At 42.7% G+C, this 23,415-nt stretch overlaps 1 protein-coding gene across 1 annotated transcript in view; it reads left to right on the top strand.

Annotated features, from left to right (window-relative positions):
- Nucleotides 1-23,415, top strand: part of KIT (KIT proto-oncogene, receptor tyrosine kinase) — an 84,409-nt gene that overhangs the window by 17,252 nt on the left and 43,742 nt on the right. Inside the window, exons 2-3 of the mRNA XM_040334844.1 lie at nt 17,309-17,581; nt 21,653-21,937. Coding sequence (XP_040190778.1) covers nt 17,309-17,581; nt 21,653-21,937 — 558 coding nt within the window. The remainder of the gene's footprint in view (nt 1-17,308; nt 17,582-21,652; nt 21,938-23,415) is intronic.

Below are 23,415 nucleotides of genomic sequence, written 5' to 3'. Positions count from 1 at the left end.
TGCCCTACACAGATTCATCATTGGATCTCACCTTCCTATCCAGCCAAGTGCTCGAGCTCCATGCTTCCTCCCACAGTCTGTGATCAGCGCTGCCCATTGGAAGTCCCCTCCTTCTTCACCACCCGCTATCTGCACTACTCCCAGCGCCTCCCTATGAGTTCACAGCAGTCGGATCTACGAAGGAGGCATCGGGTATTGGGTATGCGCGCTGACAGCATTGGCAGCTACAATGTTGATTTGCAGCAGAACCCCTGGGGACCTCCAGAATTTTCTCGTAGACCATCAGTGGTCTGTGGACCACAGTTCACAGATCTTTTACAAACAGGTTGTGCAAGATAGGTAGAAGGAGAGGAGGGAATTTTTTTAAGAGTAGTTAGTTAGTCTTTTCTTCCAATGGATGTAATAGTCATAGCAGATTTTTTGAGGCTTCTACAATTTCTGTACCTTTGGGAACTCTGGCTATCCGTCCGCCTTATGTCCTACATTTTTCATTGACGGAGCGGTTTTTGTTTTGGAGCCTGTATCACTCAAAACATGATTTATCGTGTCAGTGTTACCAACAGCTAGATGTAAGTTGCCTAGGGATCAGAGATGGCACAGATTGCCTCATTTTGATGTTGGGAAATATCAGAGATGTGTGGCAAAACCGCAGTTTTATTGCCTTTTGAGTGGCAAACATCATTGATTGCAGTTACTGTCAACATTACCCATCTGCACAGAAACTCAGCAGTGCCACAAACCCCACCAGGCACATTTATTTGTCCCTTTATTTTTACACCTTGTGTCGTTCCTTTTGGACAGATGACAATTTTCAGGAATGTGACTCATTTCCTTAAAGTTTATTTTATAGAAAGACATTAGGAAACAGCATTCATAACATCCTGGATGCTCGTTCCTTGCTTTAGTGCATCGTTGTACTGGTACGCATTAGCCTGGAAATGTCTTTCAGTTTGTTTCATTATAAGTCAGTTCTATATGTGCTTATTTACCAAGATCATTTTGGGAGACAGTAACATGTTCAATTGTTAATTGCAAATAATGTGTCTGATTGTGCACGACCTTTAAATGATTCAGGACAGACAAATAAATTGCGTTTTAGTTGTAAAATGCTGTGTTCTTTTAGCATCCTGTCCTATGTGCAGTCAGCTCTGTATATAGATTGTAGCTGATTGTGAAAAGACAGTAATTAGTATTACAATCCCATTGTTATTTCTCAATTGGACAGATTTTAGTAGTGGCAAGAAGTAACTTGTTGTTCAATATATTTTTCAAGAGGTCTATCTTGAAATTGGGGTCTTGATAGTTAAAGATACCCACACACCCGGACAAAAAGAGTTGTACAGAACTGACATACATACCAGGAGGGAGGACCCTCACCTTGCCAACATCCAAAATATAGCATAAAAGAAGAGAAATTGATAGTATCTTAAAAAAGCGGACTTTGTAGGCACAGCATGAGGCGGTTTGTATACAAAGTTTAACAAGATTTTATTATATATACATTAAAAAAGACAATACAAAACACATAAAAATGTTCAAAAAACACCCTCTGTCTACAGAAAGTCAACAGATACCCAAACCTAGTATGGAGAAACAGAGCCACAGTGTATCAGAGAGTATGTAGAGAGTATGTAGAAGTCCAATATTGAAATACAGGGTTAATGTAGATCATAGGAACCGGGCCACTTGTTGCTCCATACTTTGAATGTCAACCTGTTTCCCAAACTACACTTGTTTCTTCAAGACTTATTGGGTGGATGCTGATCGATTTTGGATGCAGAGGAGAGGATGGCGTACGACCAGGGGCGGATACAGGGGACATCACAGAGAGAGGTGGACGCAGAGAAGGGGGATGACTCCCCCAGGAGGAAAGAAGGGGGGAGGGGAAAGGAGAGAAAGTCCCACTACTATCACAAACAGGAGCCAGCCAATATGGTATACGTAGAGCAGGCAAGGAGTATTAAAAAGTACCCATAAAGTATACACTGCGCTATTGCTTAACACACTTTCTGGGAAGAGATGTAGCAATGTATGTAGGTAGAGGACACACTCATCACACACGAGGCCAAGAATGCATAATTTACCTGTTCAGATCCTAGTCTATGCTTTAAATCGGCGGTCTCCAAACTGCGGCCCAAGGCAAGATGCGTCCCTTTGCTTGCCTCTATTTGGCCTTATTGCACTATTCCTCTCACTAATACAAAGCACTATTCCTCCCACTGACACCAACAATGGGGAACTATTCATCCCTCTGACACCAACAATGGGGAACTATTCATCCCTCTGACACCAATGATAAAGCACCAATCCTCCATACTGACATGAATGGTGGGACACTATTTCTTCCCCAATACCAATGATGGGACATTATTACTCCCATTGATGCCAGGGCATTTTCTACTCACACTGGCTACAGTCTAGCCCACTCAAAGTCTGCCTGACGGTAAAGTAGCACTTTGTTTGGAAGGTTTGCAGACTTACTTTTTAAAGCGGAGGTCCACACAAAAAGTGAACCTCCGCTTTTCGGAAACCTCCCCCCCTTCGGTTTCATATTTGGCACCTTTCACCTGTGTATATAATACAGGTATTTGCACTCACTTTTGGGAATAGACTCCTGCGGGAGCCACAAACCTCCCCCGCTCTGTCTTCTGGGAAACACAATGGTCCCAGGAGACAGCAGGGACCAGTGAGGATGCGTCGCTCACGCATGCACAGTAGGGAACTGGGAAGTGAAGCCGCAACGCTTCACTTCCTGATTCCCTCACCGAGGAAGGCAGCGGGGGCAGCCGAGAGACGAGCGATTGCTCGGCTTCGGCAGCCGACATCGCGGGTGCGCTGGACAGGTAAGTGTCCATTTATTAAAAGTCAGCAGCTGCAGTATTTGTAGCTGCTGGCTTTTAATATTATTTTTATTTTATTATAAATACAAAACAGTGCCCACTGAACCTGTTTGATGCAATCAGAGCATCTTCAAGTTCCTAAACTTTGGCAATTTTAAAGTGCAAATAGGAGAAATATATAAAACATTGTAGTGCAAAATCAAACAATAATGCCGCGTACACACGATAATTTTTCAGCATGAAAAAAACGTTGTTTTTTTAAAATGCCATTTAAAATGATCGTGTGTGGGCTTCACATCATTTTTCGGGGTTCTGAAAAACGACATTTTTTTTTCCGAACATGCTGCATTTTTTAACAACAATGTCGTTTTTCGGGTTGTAAAAAATGATCGTGTGTGGGCTAAAACGACATTAAAAACCCGCGCATGTTCAGAAGCAAGTTATGAGACGGGAGAGCTCGTTCTGGTAAAACTACCATTCGTAATGGAGTAAGCACATTCATCACGCTGTAACAGACAGAAAAGCGTGAATCGTCTTTTACTAACACGGAATAAGCTAAAGCAGCCCCAAGGGTGGCGTCATCCGCATGGAACTTCCCCTTTATAGTGCAGTCGTACGTGTTGTACGTCACTGCGCTTTGCTAGATTATTTTTTATCAACGATGGTGTGTGGGCAACGTCGTTTTAATGATGATGCTGAAAAACATTGTTTTTTTTCATCCCGAAAAGTGATCGTGTGTACGCGGCATGAGAATACCATAAATGCCCCTTAATGAATGAGTTGTGATTTACATAATCACAGTGAGTGACCTTTATTATAATTATGGAAAAAGTAAAAAAACAAAAAAAAAAGCGTTTTTTTTAAAAGATCAGCTTCACACACCCTTTTTGTTAAGCATTATTTTACATCTTGATGATACTCAAGACACTAGATAATCCTTGTGTAGGACAACAATGCATAACTGTGTAAGGCTGGGAAGAACTTCATAGACAACTTGCAGAAAATAAACAAGAGGTGGGGTATGTGTAGGACGCAGCAGTCAGGGTTTGTTAACTTGAAAGGTGAAAGAATCTGAGAACAAGATGTTCAGGTGTAAAACCGTACAAAGCTCATTATGGTTTTACGGATCAGCCACACTGGCAATGTGCAACCAGCAAAAAAGAAGAATTCTGGGCTGTGTATAGTAGAAACATCATACAAGGTGGCATTTAGCTAAGATTAAATGAAGACGTGCTTTGTCCTAGTTTTTAGCTCCATTCACTAGTATATACCTTCGTCTCATGACATGTTCATATTGCGCTGTCTCATTATCACGCAAAGGAAACAATTTTCAGCCTTGTCCGAAGAAGTTTACAAAACGGAGCTTGTGTTACTTACATGGCCGTCCTGGAAATTGATTGAAATGGAATTCTGTATGAAGGTCCATGAAAAGAGACAGTCAAGAGTAGAACAAAAAGCATCTTCATAAAGCCAGATTAACTGTTGCTGTTGCTTATCTCCGGCAAGGGAGCTTGTGATCTGGTGTTAGTTTTATGTAAACAGTTATGCTTTTATTTGACTTATATTGCGAAGTAAGGCGAGCTCCTATTTACTTTAAGGACATAATATTGATATGTCGGTGGTCACGTTAACCCTTGGTCGAAAAAAAGTAAATTCTATTACAGTGTTCTTTATTTGATGGTTAGAAAACGACTGCACAGTTGTAAAAACGTCTTCTCTTCTAGGACTTTGCCCAGAAGATTTTCACGCCCAAGTGATGGTTAAACGACATATGGTGGTATTCCACTACATTCACATATTGCAATTACAAGACTGTCTGAGTGTTTTCCTAATCCTTAGGCCTCCAGTTAGGGGGCATATTTCTAATGCCGCGTATACATGGTCGGAATTTCCAACAACAAATTCCGACCATGTGTAGGCTCCATCGGACATTTGCTGTCGGAATTTACGACAACAAAAATTTCAGAGCTGGTTCTCAAATTTTACAACAACAAAATCTGTTCTCGTGGATTCCGATCATGTGTGGACAATTCCGACGCACAGAATTCCACGCATGCTCTGAATCAAGTATGAGATGGAAGCACTTGGTCTGGTAAAACTAGCATTGGTAATGGAGATAGCACATTCGTCACGCTGTAATGGACTGAAAAGCACAAGGTGCGAATCGTCTCTCACCAAACTTCTACTAACACGACTGGTATTGAACTTCCCTTTAACCTCCCTGGCGGTCTTCCCGAGACTGACACGGGGTTAGATTTTCTTGCTACTATCGGTAACCCCGTGTCAGTCTCGGGCTTGCCTCGCTAGATCCACAGGCACTTTTTACTTACCTTGTCCCTGGATCCAGCGATGCCACCGCGCTGTGTGAGCGAGCGGGACCTCGCTCGATTCACATAGTGCCTCCGTGTGACGCCGATCTCCGTTCCCTGCGACGTTACGACGCACGGGGACGGAGAACGGCGCCAAATTCAAAAAAGTAAACAAACACTATACACACAGTATACTGTAATCTTATAGATTACAGTACTGTATGTAAAAAAAAACACACCCCCCCTGTCCCTAGTGGTCTGCCCAGTGTCCTGCATGTCATTTTATATAATAAAAACCTTTTTTTCTCCCTGCAAACTGTAGATTGTCCATAGCAACCAAAAGTGTCCCTTTATGTCAAAAATAGTTTTAGATCAGCTAAAAAACAGCGATAATAAATTATAATCACTTGCAGAATTGTGCGATAGCGATTTGTGGGGAAATTCGTCATAAAAAAATAAAAGTAATGACAGCGACAATTCTGCAACTGAGCAAATTTCAGTGATTTTGATTTGATTACATTATTGAATAATTTTTATTATAATTATATTATTATTTGTTATAATTATTTATAATTATTTATTATATTATAATTTATAATTTTGTTTTTAAAAAAATGTAATACACGGGATGCCTATTAGAATCTTGTTTGGTCAGATTTAAGTGAGTTATTTCTAAAAGTTACAAACCTACAATATAAAACGCCAAATTTCCTTGCAAATAATGGTACCGCTTTTAGCATGTTTTTTCTGAAAGAATCATACCGCCAGGGAGGTTAATGGAGTTGTAAAGGAAAATGTTTTTTCACCTTAAAGCGGGGGTTCACCCAAAACATTTTTTTTTAACATTACATTGAGGTGAGTTATGATAATGACATTACGCTGTTTTTTTTTTTAAATCCTTGCTGTACATACCGTTTTATATATATATGTTCACTGCGGCATTCGGGTATAATCTGCGGGAGTGGGCGTTCCCAATTGATTGACATGCTTCCGACCGGCGCATACAGCGCGTCACGAGTTGCCGAAAGAAGCCGAACGTCGGTGCGCAGGCGCCGTATAGAGCCGACTCACAATCCGGCTTCTTTCGGCAACTCGTGACGCGCTTTATGCGCCGGTCGGAAGCATGTCAATCAATTAGGAACACCCAGTCCCGCAGATTATACCCGGAAGCCGCGATGGACATATATATATATATAAAACGGTATGTACGGCAAGGATTTAAAAAAAACAGCTTAAAGCGGGGGTTCACCCTATCAACGAAAAAAAAAAATTTTTTTTTTCTTTTACCATAAAATCAGGCATTGTAGCGCGAGCTACAGTATGCCTGTCCCGAATTTTTTACCCCCGTACTCACCTTGTAATCGTACATCGAAGATACCGGGGAATGGGCGTGCCTATGGAGACGGAGGATGATTGACGGCCGGCTCTGGCGCGTCACGCTTCTCCGGAAATAGCCGAAATAGGCTTGGCTCTTCACGGCGCCTGCGCATAGCCTGTGCGCAGGCGCCGTGAAGAGCCGAGACCTACTCCGGCTGTCTTCAGGGAGAGTGACGTGCCAGGGCCGGCCGTCAATCATCCTCCCTCTCCATAGGCACGCCCATTCCCCGCGGGAGCCGAAATCTCCGATGTCCGATTACAAGGTGAGTCCGGGGTTAAAAAAATCGGGACAGGCATACTGTAGCTCGCGCTACAATGCCTGTCTCGATGGTAAAATCATGTGGGTGAGGGTGAACTACCGCTTTAATGTCATTATCATAACTCGCCTGAATGTAATGTTGACATTTTTTTGACCCCCCCCCCCCCCGAGCCCCCGTTATACTTACCTGACCCCTCGAAAGTCCCGCGCGGTCCCGATATCCTCTTCGCCGCTCAGCCTGGCCGCTGATTGGCTAGAGCGGATGGATTGAGAGCAGCGCAGCCATTGGCTGGCGCTGCTGTCGATCACATCCAGTGACGCGGCGCGCCGAGGGGCGGGACCGAGTGATCCATTGAGCAGCTATGGCCGCTCGCTGTATCACGGGAGCGCGCCCGCAATTAGTGACCACCATGCGAGCTCTCGCATGACTGTGGTGAATAATTGCGGGGGGGACCAGGGACAGCCGCTGAGGGACCCCAGAAGACATGGATCGGGGGCACTTTGTGCAAAACGAACTGCACAATGGAGGTAAGTATAACATGTCTGTTATTTAAAAAAATAAAAATAAATCTTGTACGTCACCGCGTTCTTGGCGTTCGGAATGTCTGACAACATTTGTGGGACCGTGTGTATGCAAGACAAGTTTGAGCCAATATCCCAAAAAAATGTACGCGGCATAAGAGTTTACCGACAGCTTAAACAAGGGGCGCTCAGCCCAGGACCCTCTGATGTGGCCCATGACATCAAACCAGGGAAGCACTTGCCCATGCTCTGAGATGGCAGGTTGGCAAGCTCAAATTGCGATCTATGTGTTGCCGCTCCGTCATTCCAGAGCATCATGAGTGCATGGCGCCAGCATGGGAGGAAACAGGCTACCGCGGAGGGAACAGGTCCTGCATAAGCTGATGCTTCCTCTGTAGCGCCGCCTCCTGTCCCAGACAGAGTGATACCAAGTACACTTTGCCTGGGACCTTTCAAGCAGCCTGGAGAGCGATTCCAGCAGAAGCTGGAAGAGGAAAAGGTCAGTGTATTAAACATCACAAACTCTGCACTTTTCTAATGTGCATATTAGCACTTAAAAAAAGGTTATTGAGCTGTGTTCACACTGCTCCACATGTGTAGCACAGTGCACCTGCGGGTTAGTTGCACTGAATCATAGACTTCTATTATATCCTGCAGGTTTGATGCGCTCTCTGAAAGCGCACCAAAACACCTGAATACGGGATATCTAGCAGGTTGTAAACATGGCTTCCCACTGTGCATGCACAAGCTGCGTTGCGCTGTATCAATGGTCCTAACGAAGGCTGCTGGGGAAAGGGGAACGGCAAACTTCTGCTTTGATCGCCGAAGATGCACACAAGTTGACCTTTCCCTTTCATTTGAAGGTTCGCTGAAAGTATTTTTATTTAGAAAATGCGTATGTTATTTTTTAATAAATCTACCATTTTACTGCTCATTTAGCATCAACAACTCATCTGTCCCAGAGAAGGGAATGTTCTTACAACATAGTGACTTGACCCAATGTTGCCAAAATACATTTCCTTGAATTACCTCACTGTACAGTAGAACTATGATGCTCTTTAGGGTGGTTTATCCATGGGTAGCTAAGCATATTTGCTGAAGTGGGGGTACATGGTGGTTCCTATTGTCTGACAACATCACTCTGTACTCATCTATAAACAAAATCTCCCACAGGACTATATCTCTAGGAGAGCACAAGGCTTTCTGTGATTGGACAAGGGTAATATAAATATAACAATATACCCTTGTCCAATCACAGAAAGCCTTCTATTTTCTCTGACTGGAGGAGTTCACAGCGATTGAACCAATGTGATCGATGTGCTGCAGTGATGACCGTCAGTTTCACCACCGGAACTTCAGCGGTCACCATCAGAAGTTACATGTAAGTAACATTTGTTTAAAAAAGAAGCAATCATTAGAGATACCTTATAGCACAGGTGTCCCTCCAGCTGATGCAGAACTACAAGTCCCATGAGGCATTGCAAGGCTGACAGTTAAAAGCATGACTCCCACAGGCATAGGTATGATGGGACTTGTAGTTCCGCAACAGCTGGAGGGACACCAGTTTGACACACCTGCCTTATAGGTACCTAGCTAATGACCCAATTAAGTTTTTTGCCCATAATTCGGGTTTAAGATTTCATTTATTAGAATTCAAATATAATTTAAAGGGCTTTCTTGCTGATCTCTTGTCAGACTAACTTCCTTTCAAAATTTCCATGGACTGAAAAAAAAATTGTTCACCCTTGAAGTCAACATTATTTGGGGCATTATTAATGTTCCAGTATTGTATTGAACGTTCCATAGGAAAGGTGCAATTTTGAGCACTGATTCGTGTTCCCAAATTAAACATGGCATATCCCTAGCAGCAGTTTACTCATGTCTGATGTGTGCTTTTCATAGGATTGTTTGGCGTTGTGTATCCTACGTATACTGAGACAACATTGTCAGAAGACTATAACGCAATCATATAAAAATCATTTACATTGGAGAGTAGAAATTGGGATATGTCTAGTCATCTTAAAGTGGATGTAAAGCCACTCTCATCCTTTCTAAACTACTGCCATAGTGCTGATCTATAAGGATATAGATGCCTCCTGCATGTATCCTTACCTGTCTAATGTCTCGTCTCTGTCTGTTATAAGAACTGAAAAACTGCAGATTCTGTGGGTGGATCTGTTGTCTGAAGCTCTGTGGGTGGAGTCGTGATGTCAGTAGACTCCCCGCCCTCCTCTACACTCCCCTAGTCAACATGTATTTTTTCCTATGTATTTCTTACACTGAATTCTGCTATGATCACTAACATCCAGTCAAAATCCAGAAAAATAACCACATGACTTCAGAAAACTAGTGGGGATGGGAATTCAAAAATAATGCCTGTCCCCAGGCTAGTGCACAAGATATGTAAATAACCTGTCACTCACATCAAGGGGGCGGAACAGACCAAGGTTTTTCTCTGTAAGTCCGTTTTATCTCATTGAACAATAAAAGAGGATTGCTCAGAGCTGGATTAACTCTGTATGGCAAGACTGGGCACAGATGATAGGAAATCTTATACTGTACATTGTGACATCAAAAAAAGAAATACAACTTTTAGACTTTGTGGCAGAAAAAAATGGGAGCTCAAAAAAGCTCAAAAGCCTGTTGGAGTCACTTCTTTGATTTGTAGTGGGCATGAGCCCTTGTAGCCCTTTTCCTAAAAATACCACTTCTGAGTTTTAGTGTATATAAATAAATACAGTCGAGTGCTGAGAAAAACACAAGATCAACTGACCTCCCACTTTGAAATACAAAAAAAAATTTCCTAAACAAAAGTATTTTTGCACATGTGCAGGTCTTTCCATCTTAGAACACTGATTTTTAGATGTGAGGCTTTGTCGCTTGGGATAGAATTACACAATAGTGAATACCAAGAGGTTATTCTATGTGAGGCTGTAAATGTAATGCTGGCTTAGAACACCTGGTGAGTGTGACATTTTCAATAATCTGCAATTTTACACTTTTTACATTTTCTTGTTCTTGTCTGTGTGTTTCCACAATATGATTTATAGTTGGCAAAGAAAAAAATAATACCTGTAGTGTTGTTTCCTATCAAGATAATTACCAGTTAGTTTGTACGTTTAGTACAACGTTTGTACGTTTAATTAGTTTGTACGTTTAATTCAACAATGGTAACCTTGGAGTTATTATTTGCTGAATAAAGTAAAGCCTAGTACACACCACCAGTTTTTCTTGTTCACCCTGCAGGTTGAACAAAAAAAACATGACAGCTCCGGCTGGGGCCCCTGTACTAACAATCCGGTGTTAGTACATCGTTCTCCCCTACTGTGCTGTTGTGTTCTGACATGGGGATTGCCCCAACACTCTGGTCAGTGCTCTCAGTCTGCAAACCTTTTTTTGCTTATGAGCCTTCGATAGAAGCCGGGCGAACTTCTGTCGGACCGGCTGCCATACACACGGGTTGAATGTCTGGTTCAATAGAAACATTATGCATGTGTGTGCTAGGCTTAAAGCGGAGGTCCGGTAAAAAAAAAAAAATAGGTCAGCAGCTGCTAACACTGTAGCTGCTGACTTTTAATAAGGACACTTACCTGTCCTAGTCGCCAGCGATGTCGGCCCCCGCCGAGGCCGAGCCTCGATCCTGGCAGCTCCAGGCGCCGCCATCCACATTAGGGAAACAGGCAGTGAAGCCTGTGCGGCTTTACTGCCCGTTTCCTACTGCGCATGCGGCGCTTTGTGAATGGGCCGGCTGCTTTCTGGGATACACACAGTTCCCAGAATGCAGCGCGCCCCATTCACAAGAAGAAACCGAGTGTAGGAGGAGGAAGAGAATCCACCGCGGAAGATGAAGAGGCAGATTCAGGACTTCCGCATAGCAACAGCTATTTAGGGTAAGTAAAAATTTATTTTTTTGATTTTTGGTGGAAAGATTTTTTTCAGGGTGGAACTCCGCTTTAACTCCGTCTTTAAAAAAAGAAGAAGCTTCTAGCAGGTGTAAACTGTAGGTATCCAGAGATACCTGTACACCCTGCAGGATCTCCTCTTATTTCTGATATGCCAGAATATCAGCCCATTTTGAATAGGCAAAACTCTGGCACCTCTGGATAGTGTCCGAGCTTGTCCACTTGTCCACTGCCTCCTGCCCCCATTACTATTACCCCCCCATCACTATGTGAAGGCTGCCCTATTATCCAAAAGATATGTTGTGGTGGTGTCGAAGCTTTGTCAACTCAGAACTTCCCCACATTCGCATATCAGGGGCAAGAATATATGCTGCATATATCTGTAGACAATTCTAGGTGCCTAAACTTTATACCTGGTAGCAGACAGAGTAAGGGCCTGTATTGACAGGCTTTAGGCTTGTGTTGATGGCATCAGTTCAATATTAATTTGCATTCCCACAGACTCGTATGGGAATGCAAAATCCATCTGAAGCAAAGAAACGCCCATCCACTATGTTTCAACCTCACTCATATCTTTTCATTTCCCCATCTGCCAGAGTATTTCTCATAGATTTCTATGGACTTGAAACTTTGTAATGGAAGATGCAGATAGGCTAGCCATACACGCATAGATTTCTCTCATTTAGTCCAGTGGCTGGACAAGAGAAATCACCCAATTCTTCCATCGATGCTCTTAGTAGGTGAGGTTGAAAAAAGACACAGGTCCACCAAGTCCAACCTATGTGTGTGATTATATGTCAGTATTATATTGTATATCCCTATCCGCTGTGGTCGTTCAGGTGCTTAACTAATAGTTTCTTGAAACCATCGATGCCCCCGCTGAGACCACCGCCTGTGGAAGGGAATTCAACATCCTTGCTGCTCTTACGTTGTTTGAGGTTAAACCTCTTTTCTTCTAATTTTAATGAGTGGCCACGTGTCTTGTTAAACTCCCTTCCGCAAAAAAGTTTTATCCCTATTGTGGGGTCACCAGTACGGTATTTGTAAATGTACCGTATTTATCGGGGTATTGTGCGCACCCGCGTATAGCACGCACCCTGGAAGGGAAATTTCAGAAAAAGAAAAAAAAAATACTTACAGTTTGAATGCCCCTCGTCGGTGTCTTGCCCGGCGGCCTTGTCCGGTCTGGCGTCCGTCTGCGGCCTCGGTGGTGTTCTCCCGCGCTGTCTCTGAGTCGAATCCCCGCTTCCCGCGCTGTGTTTGAACGCCGCCGCCGACATATACCGAGCGCAGTACACTGGGGTACATTCGGCCACGGGAAGCGGCTCAGCGGGGATCAATGGAGCGATCCCTGCTGAGCAAGCGGATGAGAAAGGTACGGATCCTCACGGGATCTGTACATGTGAAAGGGCCCTTATATAGAATTACTAAGTGCTAGGAACTATGAGCAACGAGGTTTGCCACTTTAACTTACAAATTGCACTTACCTAACTTGCTCCCCTTCCATGGTTTCCTAAAGCCAGCCATAGATGGTTTGAACCTCGGCCGATTCAGAGATTAGAACCATCCATGGGCAGGCTGACTGTACCCAAGTCGATCCGTGTTAATTCGATCCGCATAATCGGAGCATAGCGTACACTGATGAGACTACCACTATCCCATGTATGTCTGTATTTTATCCGAAAACGCTGGTGTGAAAGGCCCTAATAGTTACTTTTTTTTTTAAATATATTATTTGTGTCTTTTACATTCAGGAATTAGGTAAATGTACAATGTTCATTTATTTAACTTGTAATATCATTTGTTTGCTTACAGTTATAAATGGGTGTTTCAGACGCCTAGTGCCATTAGAACGTCCCGGAACTGAAAATACATTAATTTAAAAGGCAAATACAGTTCCTGTTGTAATTTTAGCAACATCCCTCTCGCTTGCTGGCTTTCTACCCATCCTTGTTCCATTGTTTGAATGTTTGATGAGTGGGCTGAATGCCAGATCAACGTTTTGGGCTTTTCAGGTCTTTCCAGGTTTTTTAGACCATTGTGAACACAAATCCTGAATGAGAATTCACACTTAAAAACCAAGCAAGTGACAGGTAGAAGTGTTTTTACATTAATCTTAGTCATTGTTTGCAAACAATAAAGTTTGTCTCCTTGTCCTTTGCAGATAGGGATGAAATACCTCTTGCTTTGGAATTTAAGGGTATTTGAATGTATATATTCAAATATTCTGGATCAGAACCTGTTTTTACATACTAATTACAAACAAGCAAAAGCCAAATTAAGCTTTCCGCTTAAATAAATTCTCGGTCTTTTTACATAGACCCTCATCATGCAGGTCCTTCAGTTGGGTTTGCTGTAGTAAAGAGCGTCTTCCTTTCTAAGGCCTCGTACACACGACCGAGAAACTCTTCGTAAAAGAAACATCGTTTTCCTCAACGAGTTTCTTGTCAGGCTTGTCGAGATTCTTGTCAAGCTTTCTTTGCGTACACACTGTCAAGACAAAATCTTGTCGTTCTCAAACGTGGTGACGTACAACACGTACGACGGCACTATAAAGGGGAAGTTATATTCCATTGGCGCCACCCTTGGGGCTGCTTTTGCTAATCTCGCGTTGCCACGTGTTGGTAAAAGTTTGGTGAGTGACGATTCGCGCTTTTCAGTCTTCGTGCTTTCAGATCGTTTTCTGCGGTTCAGTTTGTGCTTGTGGGTTCGTATCTTGTCTTTCAGGCCATGTGGTCAGGTCGTATTTGTTTTACAGTGCGTTCCTGTTCGCTCGTTTCTGGTTTTCAGGTCGTTCTTCATAGGACTTGCTGTTCTTCAGTGCTGCCTTCTATTTATTTTATTTCTATTCTTTACCAGAATAAATGGTCATTTTGTTTTACAGTTCATACTTGCCTATGTGTTTTTAATCAACCCAAAAATTTAGCTTGTGAGTAGGCAAGTTAACCTTAAAAAAATACAAAAGGTCTAATTATAAAGGGACAGATCAGATAAGACCAAACAATAATGTTACAATGGTGGTAACTTGACACAACAAAATTAAAAAATAAATCATGGAGATGACTAGAAATTAAATAATAATTAAAAATTAAGATCTGTATTAAAAAAAAAAAAATATCTGGCTGTATAAATTATTCAAAAATATTCATGAGATCATCATGAAAAATTTTACAAAAAGTAAGTCAGAACTCTGTGTGAATATCAGCAGCAAAATAAGATCATTATTGTTCATTTTTATACCACTCTAAAGATGATTTAAATGCGCAGCATTTAAACAATGTAATAATTTTTGCAGCTTGACGAATGTCCTATCTCCATTACGAACGCTACTTTTACCGAAGGTGCGCTCCCGTCTCATACTTTATTCTGAGCATGCGCGGGTTTCTAAGCATACACACGAACGTGTTTCTCGTCGTAAACCAGCCCAACGAGAAACACGACAAGGAAATTGAGACTCCCGACGAGGAAAAAGAGAACTTGTTTTTTTCTCGTCGAGTTCCACGACAGTTTTGTCAACAAAAAACATACACACGACCGGTTTCCTCGGCAAAAAAACTCTAACACCAAGTTTCTTGATGGATTTTGTCGAGGAAAACGGTCGTGTGTACGAGGCCTAACAGTTAGGTCAATATATGGATTTATTACATTGATAGTGCTATAAAAATATTGTTTATGTTTTAATTAGGGTAATATAGGGATAAAGAAATTTGCCCAATTGTTTTGTTATACGTAAATCACTGGAGAATCAGCCTTTGTGAAGAAGTTTATTGTAAGAGAGAATTACTTCTAGGATTATGAGACTCACATTTCTCGTCTAGAGAGAACAACTGTTTAGGGTACTTAAAAGTATACGTTTATTGCTACTGAATTGAGCGCATGTTAGTGCGGGGCCGGTCCTCTTCTTTATTTCATATCATTTAGTGCATCATATTTTATGAATATATGGGGAAGTCAGATGAATTGCATGTTAAGTTTACAACCGCAGACTATGGGATCCTTTTTTCCAATAAATTTAATTTTATTTATTCTTTTTAGAATGAAAATTCCTTTTTTAAGTAACCGCACAAAGGGCAGTTTAGTAGTGCAGATATAGTACTGTCATGTAAACTGAGATATGATTGTTATGTGATAGTTCATTGTATGGAGCTGTTTTGATAAATGGTCAGCCTTTTCTTCTAGTTCAGCCATGTTTCTTGTTTGTATTGTGTTAATGCCATTATGCAATGGTGTGATGAATATATAAGTATTTTGGACTGATCCAAACTATTTATTCAACAAGTTATAGCTGTTTTTTTCTTCTTCTATTGTTTAGAAAACCATTTTAAATGCTGATACTCAAAATTGTCTAGGTACGGCCTTTGTTGAGGTATATGAGAATTTGGAAAATCAACCAGTTGTAATAGAGAAAAAATATATAGTTGAAGGCATTTTTACACAATGTATTCTCTAGTTCATTGCTAAGCACAGATCTGATACCAGGTGTGGCTGGTGCTCTATTTTTTGTTGGGGGGGGCGGCAAACAAATCTCCCAGCCGCTCCCCCTATCTGCAACAACCCTCCCTGCAACTCGGTCGATCATCCCGAACTATTTACCCAATCCGGCTTGCGGACGGCTTCCCCCCTTCTTCTCTTCCTTGGCGGCTTCCACCTGCTTCTCCTCATCGGCTTCCACCCTGCTTCTCCTCCTCTGCGGCTTCCACCCTGCTTCTCCTCCTCGGCAGCTTCCCTCTTGCTTCTCCTCCTCGGCGGCTTCCCTCTTGCTTCTTCTCCTCAGCGGCTTCCACCCTGCTTCTCCTCGGCGGCTTCCACTCTTCCTCTCCTCCTCGGCAGCTTCCCTCTTGCTTCTCCTCCTCAAGGGCTTCCACCCTGCTTCTCCTCGGCGGCTTCCACCCTGCTTCTCCTCCTCAGCGGCTTCCCTCTTGTTTCTCCTCCTCGACAGCTTCCATCCTGCTTCTCCTCCTTGACGGCTTCCACCCTGCTTCTCCTCGGCGGCTTCCACCCTGTTTCTCCTCCTCGGCGGCTTCCACCTTGCTTCTCCTCGGCGGCTTCCACCCTGCTTCTCCTCCTCGGCAGCTTCCCCCCTGCTTCTCCTCAGCAGCTTCCCCCCTGCTTCTCCTCCTCGGCGGCGTCCACCCTCCTCTTCCTCGGCGGCTTCCCCCCTGCTTCGCCAATACGGTCACTTCTACTCTATATCAGGTCTTAAGACCCGCTTCCTGATTGGCCGAGAGGAGAAGCAGGAAGACAATAGCGATTATTATATAATGTCACAATATTGGGTGGGCTTGGGGTGCAGTGCTCTGTGCCCCGAGCCCACCCATTTTGAAGCCAAATGGGTGGGCCCGGCTCTAATCATGTGCATAAATAAACAACCACATTGATATCAATGCGTCCAGCGCCCTGCATGGATATTAGGGGCCAGGTGCATGAAGATTAGGGGGTTGCGCCCCTTATGGAACGGTTGCCACTGCCTGATACTGAAACTCTAATTTTCAGACATTGTTGCATTTTTATTCAGACTAACAGGCCAGTCTACATAACGGTTACACATAAATATAGTACATATATTGTGATTTAAGATTTTACAAGCCTTTCTAGTTATCCTATCTGCCATGTAGTCTTTTTTTTTACTTTGATGACCAAAACGATGATCAAATAGATTTTTATACAAAACCATGTATACAAAGTATGAAGGAGTCAGTTGGAAACATTATGCAAACTGGGCCTTTTTCAGGCAAGTTTTGCTCCAGCCACTGCTCTCCTTCAGGGAACTGTCAAAGTAGGACCAACTATAGAAATTAACCGTAGTAACCTAAAAAGTCATACGGCTTTTTGAAAAAAATTAAACTTTTCAAGGAACATAGATGTGAAGAAAAAAAGTACAGAATAATCAAATTTAACACTTACAAAAATGTTTGTTCAGAACTTAATGAATGGTGCCTTGGAAGTGACCTTTTAGCTATAGACTTGGTTCCTTGGTCGTGCATTGTGAAAATCACAAGTGGTTTTAAGGTTTAATATAAACAGATTGTTAGGTGATATGCCAGTATCTAAGTTTCAGTCTTAAAAGAAAGGTACTGATTTCCTTTTTTGCCTTTACAGTGGCTTCATTTCCAATTATATCTGGTGATGCGACAAACATATTGCTGAGACCGAGAGACTCTTATAAGGAAACTTGCACCGGTTCTACACAGATGGTGTGGAATCACCAAAGACCATTAAGTAAAAGGTCGAAAGTGGTGAGCCGTAGTCAAGGGAAGGACAATCAGTTGGTTCTCACTCTTAACAATGTGGAAATTAAACATGTTGGACTGTACACATGTGTGGATAAAGAGACAAACATAATCTACTCTTCATTTTACCTGTTCATTAAAGGTAAGCTACTTTTCATTGTATTTATGTAGGTACTGTAACTACTGGATAGGTAGGGCTTGTAAACTAAGACTTTATAGATAATATTCTTACAAAATCCAAACAAAAGTGTAAGACATACCCCTGTTTTGTTGTTTGTCTTAATTTTTGTCAAAGTATGGTGATCTATGCGGCTTGGCTGTGGATTTTAAAAATATTCGGAACAAGCAAAAAAAATAATAGCAACCAATAAGAATGTCACATCTTGGCATGTAATTAGGCCTAAGCCTAGTACACACGACCGGATTTCCCATCAGGCTAAACTGCCATGAGAGATTTTGGCCGGGAAACCCGTGCGTTTGTATGCTCCATCGCAGTTTTCCCGACAGGAAAACTGTCGGGAAAAAAAAGAGAACCAGCTCTCTTTTTTCCCGCCGGGATTCCCGGCGGTTTTTAACCCAGCATTTTTCCTATGGGAAACACTGTGATGGAGCATACACACGGCCGGGATTCCCGTCCAAATCTCTCATGGCAGTTTTCCTGTCGGGAAACCCGGTCGTGTGTAGGGGGAAAAAGTTACCAAGCAGGGTTTCCAGGTGGTAAAAAGTCTGCCGGGAAACCCGTACGTGTGAACATGGCTTTAGAAGGCTAATTACTTTGATTAGATGCAGTGACTGAGGCAAACCTTTGCAATATGTTGTGGGGCATTATGTAGAGAAATGTATAGTGTTTTTGTACATATTTTCTTTTTTTCATGGCTGCTGACTTCCGGCTTTCAGTGGCAATACTTGGCTAAGCTTATCGTTAGCTTATGAAATGTGATCATCTGCACTTGAATGAGTCAGGCCTCGTACACACAACCGAGTTTCTCGGCAAAAACCAGCAAGAAACTTGCTGTGAGATATTTTTTTGCAGAGGAAACCGGTCGTGTGTACATTTTCGTTGAGGAAACTGTCGAGAAACTCGACGAGCCAAAAAGAAAGCATGTTCTCTATTTCCTTGACAGGAATGGAGAAAATTGGCTTGTCGAGTTTCTCGACGGCTTCACAAGGAACTCGACGAGCAAAATGATGTGTTTCGCCCGTCGGGTTTCTCGGTTGTGTGTACGAGGCCTCAGAGTAAGGAGACACTACCCCTCTCTCGCTCTGCTAATGCACAAAGATCCATATAGACTTTTAAGCTCCGTTCACACCTAGGTGTTTTTGGGCATTTTTCTGCTCTAAGCCTCACCTCTAAAAACAAGACAAATCCCTTTCATTTCATGGCCCCTGTTCATTCATATCTGAGCATTCTATCACTTAAAGCCAGTAGCCCAAAAAAATAAATGAGTTTCTTTTTTGGCAGATTACAGGCGTTTTAATTCGTTTAGATTGGTGACCTTTTGAACTTCAAAACACCTGTACAAAAACCCTGCAAAAACTCTGCAAAAAAACTCTGCCTGAAAAACACCCGAAAAAATGCCTGTAAAATAGCAATGCCTAGATGTGAAAACAGAGCCTTATGCCGCGTACACACCATCACTTTATGTGATGAAAAAAAATGACGTTTTTAAAAACGTCACTTTAATTGACCGGGTGTGGGGGAAAACGTTGTTTTATGTCTTCTAAAAAACGACCAAAAAAAATTGAAGCATGCTTCAATTTTATGTGTCGTTTTTCAAAAAGTCAACTTTTACTTCACAGAAATTGACCGTGTGTAGTAAAAAACGTCGTTTAAAACGACGTTTTTTCACCCGCGCATGCCCAGAAGCTACTTATGAAGCAAGCTTCAATGGAAAAAGTGGTGAACGTAACCTCGCTTTGCTAGAACATTGTGAGAAAAACGATGGTGTGTAGGCAACTTCGTCTTTGAAAATTGAAGTTTCAAAAACGTCATTTTTTACTTCACAGAAAATGTCTTTTTTTTTCATCACATAAAGTGATGGTGTGTACGCAGCATAAGGCTGCATTCACACCTGAGCGTTTTGTTTTCAGGCAGAAAGTCGCATGTTTTTACCAAGATTTTTAGCGTGCCCTTTGCCATGTTTTTTGCCACATTTTTGCTGCAATTTTGCACAGGTCCAAAGGTCACAATGTAAAAAGCAGAAGAAAAAGGCTGTAATCTGACCAAAAAGAAGCTCATGAACTTTTTTGAGCTTCAAGCGTTTTGATTCAGGCTACAAAACACTCAGATTTGAACAGGGGCCATTTAAATGAATATGATTATGCTTGTTGGGGTTTTTTCGGGCGTTTTACGAGCATTTTACGAGCTGAAATTCAATGTGAATGCAGCCTTAGAGCTAAAGATGAGCTAAACTCACTGCAACAAACTTTTATTTTATTCCTCCCCTTCACTTACACATAGTGTGGCAGTCTGCCAGATCCTGGTGGCATTTGTGCACACAAGCAGAAATCCCACCCTGAGGCCCCGTACACACGACCAGTTTCCTCGGCAGAATTCAGCTTCCGACCGAGTTTCTGGCTGAATTCTGACGCGAAACCCGGCCGTGTGTACACTTTCGGCCGAGGAAGCCGACGAGGACCTCGGCCAGGAAATAGAGAACATGTTCTCTATTTCCTCGTTGTTCTATGGGAGAACTCGGCCCGCCGAGGTCCTCGGCGGCTCCAGGACTGAACTGGCCGAGGAACTCGATGTGTTTGGCACGTCGAGTTCCTCGGCCGTGTGTACGGGGCCTAGGTGTGCATATGCATCGCCAGTCTCTGCCAAGTCCTACATACATGGACGACACCAGCGGTCCATATGCGCATGTGCTATAAGTTCATTCATTCTAAAGTTTGATCCTCTTCAAGCTGGCCATACACTGAGGCCTCGTACACACGACCGAGGAACTCGACGGGCGAAACACATTGTTTTGCTCGTCGAATTCCTTGTTAGGCTGTTGAGGAACTCAACAAGCCAATTTTCTCCATTACCGTCGAGGAAAAAGAGAACATGCTCTCTTTTTGGCTCGCCGAGTTCCTCGACAGTTTCCTCTTCGAAAAATGTACACACGACCGGTTTCCTCGGCAAGAAAAAAAAAAACAGCAAGTTTCTTGCTGGTTTTTGCCGAGAAACTCGGTCGTGTGTACGAGGCCTTACAGATTTCTTTCATTCAGTCTGCAAGCTGAACAAATGAAATCTGGTGGATTTATCCTTCCATTCTAACAGTGGGATTGCCACATCCCTCCAGTCGAGGTATTGTATTCTGGCAGCCAGTACCGCTGTATATCAGAATAGGATGCAGGTGCCGTTGGGCTGACAATTCTAACAGGCTCCTTTGACAAAAGGCAATTGAACAATCAATTTTTGTCAAATTGGGCGATGCTGACAGGACCATTCACTGATCAAATTTCAGCAGAACCAATGGGAATTGGACAAATTGCAAGCAGTGTATAGCCATCATTAGTTAACCAGCATTCTCTGAACTAAAAAAATATATTTTATACAAAAACAATCCTAAAACATATCTAAAACAAAAAATGTAATGCATTGGAAATTAACAGTCCTTGGTGAGGTGGCTGCATTCATTTTCTTTTTTTTCAGGATTTTATAATGCATTTTTACCTTTGTTGGCTACGCTTACTCATTCTACTGTATCTATGGAGGGAGCCATGGTTGTCACCTTGGGCTGCACTTCAAACATATTCTTCTCTTCATCTCAGTTACACTGGGTGGGGGCAATTAGTAGTTTACAGAAGGAAGATGACATTGGTTGAGACAAAAATGTTCTTGAAAAATGAAAACGAATGCAACCTGTGCATCTAAGTTCTGGTAAGGTGCAAGATATTACATTTTTTGCTCGTAAGCTAAGATATCCCTAAACAGACATGTCTATACAGGTGTATGGCCAAATGCAGTCTTTTGATACCCATGCTGAACTTCCACAGATATGTGCTTTTGCTGATGTGCTATCCGATATCCTGTACTGCCCAAATGGTGGGTCTTGTATGTATGTTCAACCTACATGTTCCATCTGTAGTCATTTTATAAACAGATGAATAAAGACATCATAGGATATCACCTGGACTATCCTATTGAAAAAGAAACTACTGAGTAGATATCTGCTATAAAGAATATAGATTGTACTATAAGAAATATATTGTGTTTGTTTTTTAGTTACGGACAACCCATTCTACGACAGTGCACCACCTTTTGTTGATGCAACAGAAGGCCAGGATGTACCTGGTATATGTCCCCTGGTTGATTCGGATGTCACCGACTATGGTATTAAGAAGTGTGATGATTCTAGCCTACCTGAAGGTTTTGTCTATGAGAAGGATATTAGGAATGGCATCACCATAAAAAATGTGCAGACTAAATTTGATGATTGCTATGTCTGCACGGTAATGCATAATGGAGCGTTGAAGAATAGCAAAGCCAAGAAACTGATGGTCAGGCCTGGTGAGTAGAAAAAAATTGTTGTGTTTGATAAAGGTATCCATACATATGCAGATTTAGATTAATCTGCAGATAGTGGTTGTATTTAGACCTTTGCAAAAATATGTCAGCCTCTTGAGAAAAAAGGTACCTCATAATATAACCAACAATAAGGATGAAAGATGGTACATCAGCTCTATATTAAATCAAGACTCAAAGGGGTTGATTTACTAAAACTGGAGAGTGCAAAATCTGGTGCAGCTGTGAATGGTAGCCAATCAGCTTCTAACTTCAGCTTGTTCAACTAAAGTGCTTCTAATGCATTAAAATAAAAAAACATCAGTGTGCAGCAGCCTCACTTACCTGAGACCCATCTCGATCCAGCGTTGTTGCCCAAGAGCCTTGGCTGTGCAGGACTCTCCCTCCTGATTGGCTAAAACACAGCAGCGGGCGCCATTGGCTTTAGCCGCTGTCAATCAAAGTCAGTGAGACAATGAGGAGAGAGAGGGGACGGGGCCGAGCCACAGCTCAGGTGCCTTCATAGTAAGCTGCTTACTGTGGGGGCATTCGGCAGGAGAGAGGGGCCAGGAGCACAGAAGAGGGACCAGTGAAGAGAAGGATCTGGCTGCTCTGTGCAAAACCACTGCACAGAGCAGGTAAGTATAACATGTTTGTTAATCTTAACTGCTTGCCGACCAGCCGCCGGGCGAGAATCATGTAGCTATACGTCATCTCGCCGAGCAGCCAATAGGGGCGCTCGCCCCTGACACCGGCGCGCGTGCCCGGTGGTCGCGATCACCGCCGGGCACCCACGATCGCTCGTTACAGCAAGAACTGGGAGCTGTGTGTGTAAACACACAGCTCCTGGTCCTGTCAGGGGGGGGGGGGGGGGGAAATGACCTATCGTCTGTTCATACAATGTATGAACAGCGATTTGTCATTTCCCCATGTCAGTCCTTCAGTTAGAACACACCCAGGGAACATGATTAACCCCTTCCTCGCCCCCTAGTGTTAACCCCTTCACTGCCAGTGGCATTTTTATAGTAATCAATGCATTTTTATAGCACTGATCGCTATAAAAATGGCAATGGTCCCAAAAATGTGTCCAAAGTGTCCGCCATAATGTCGCAGTACCGATAAACATCGCTGATCGCCGCCATTACCAGTACGACAGAATAAAAAATCGGAAGTGATGTCATGTGTTGTAATGCATTTGTATTGCATTTTCGAGCGACAGCTGTACTGATTAAACAAAAATCGTACGAATAAAAATTCCGTGCATGTCCGTATAATATCGGATGAACTGTCCTGATCGGCTCTCGAAAGCTCTGTACTAATGATCTGATTATCGTACGATCGGTTCGAAAGCGGCATTTTCCGTACGATTTTCGGATCGTGTGTACGGGGCATTAGGGGCAATGGAAATGTGAATGTTACATATTATTTCCCTACTTCATTGGGCTTCTTTCCCGTTTAATTGTAATGTTATTCAGTAGATATCT

This window comes from Rana temporaria, chromosome 1, assembly GCF_905171775.1.
Source record: "Rana temporaria chromosome 1, aRanTem1.1, whole genome shotgun sequence".
Classification (NCBI taxonomy): domain Eukaryota; kingdom Metazoa; phylum Chordata; class Amphibia; order Anura; family Ranidae; genus Rana; species Rana temporaria.
The sequence above is the reverse complement of the archived record's forward strand: the minus strand, read 5'-3'. Positions and strand labels throughout refer to the sequence as shown.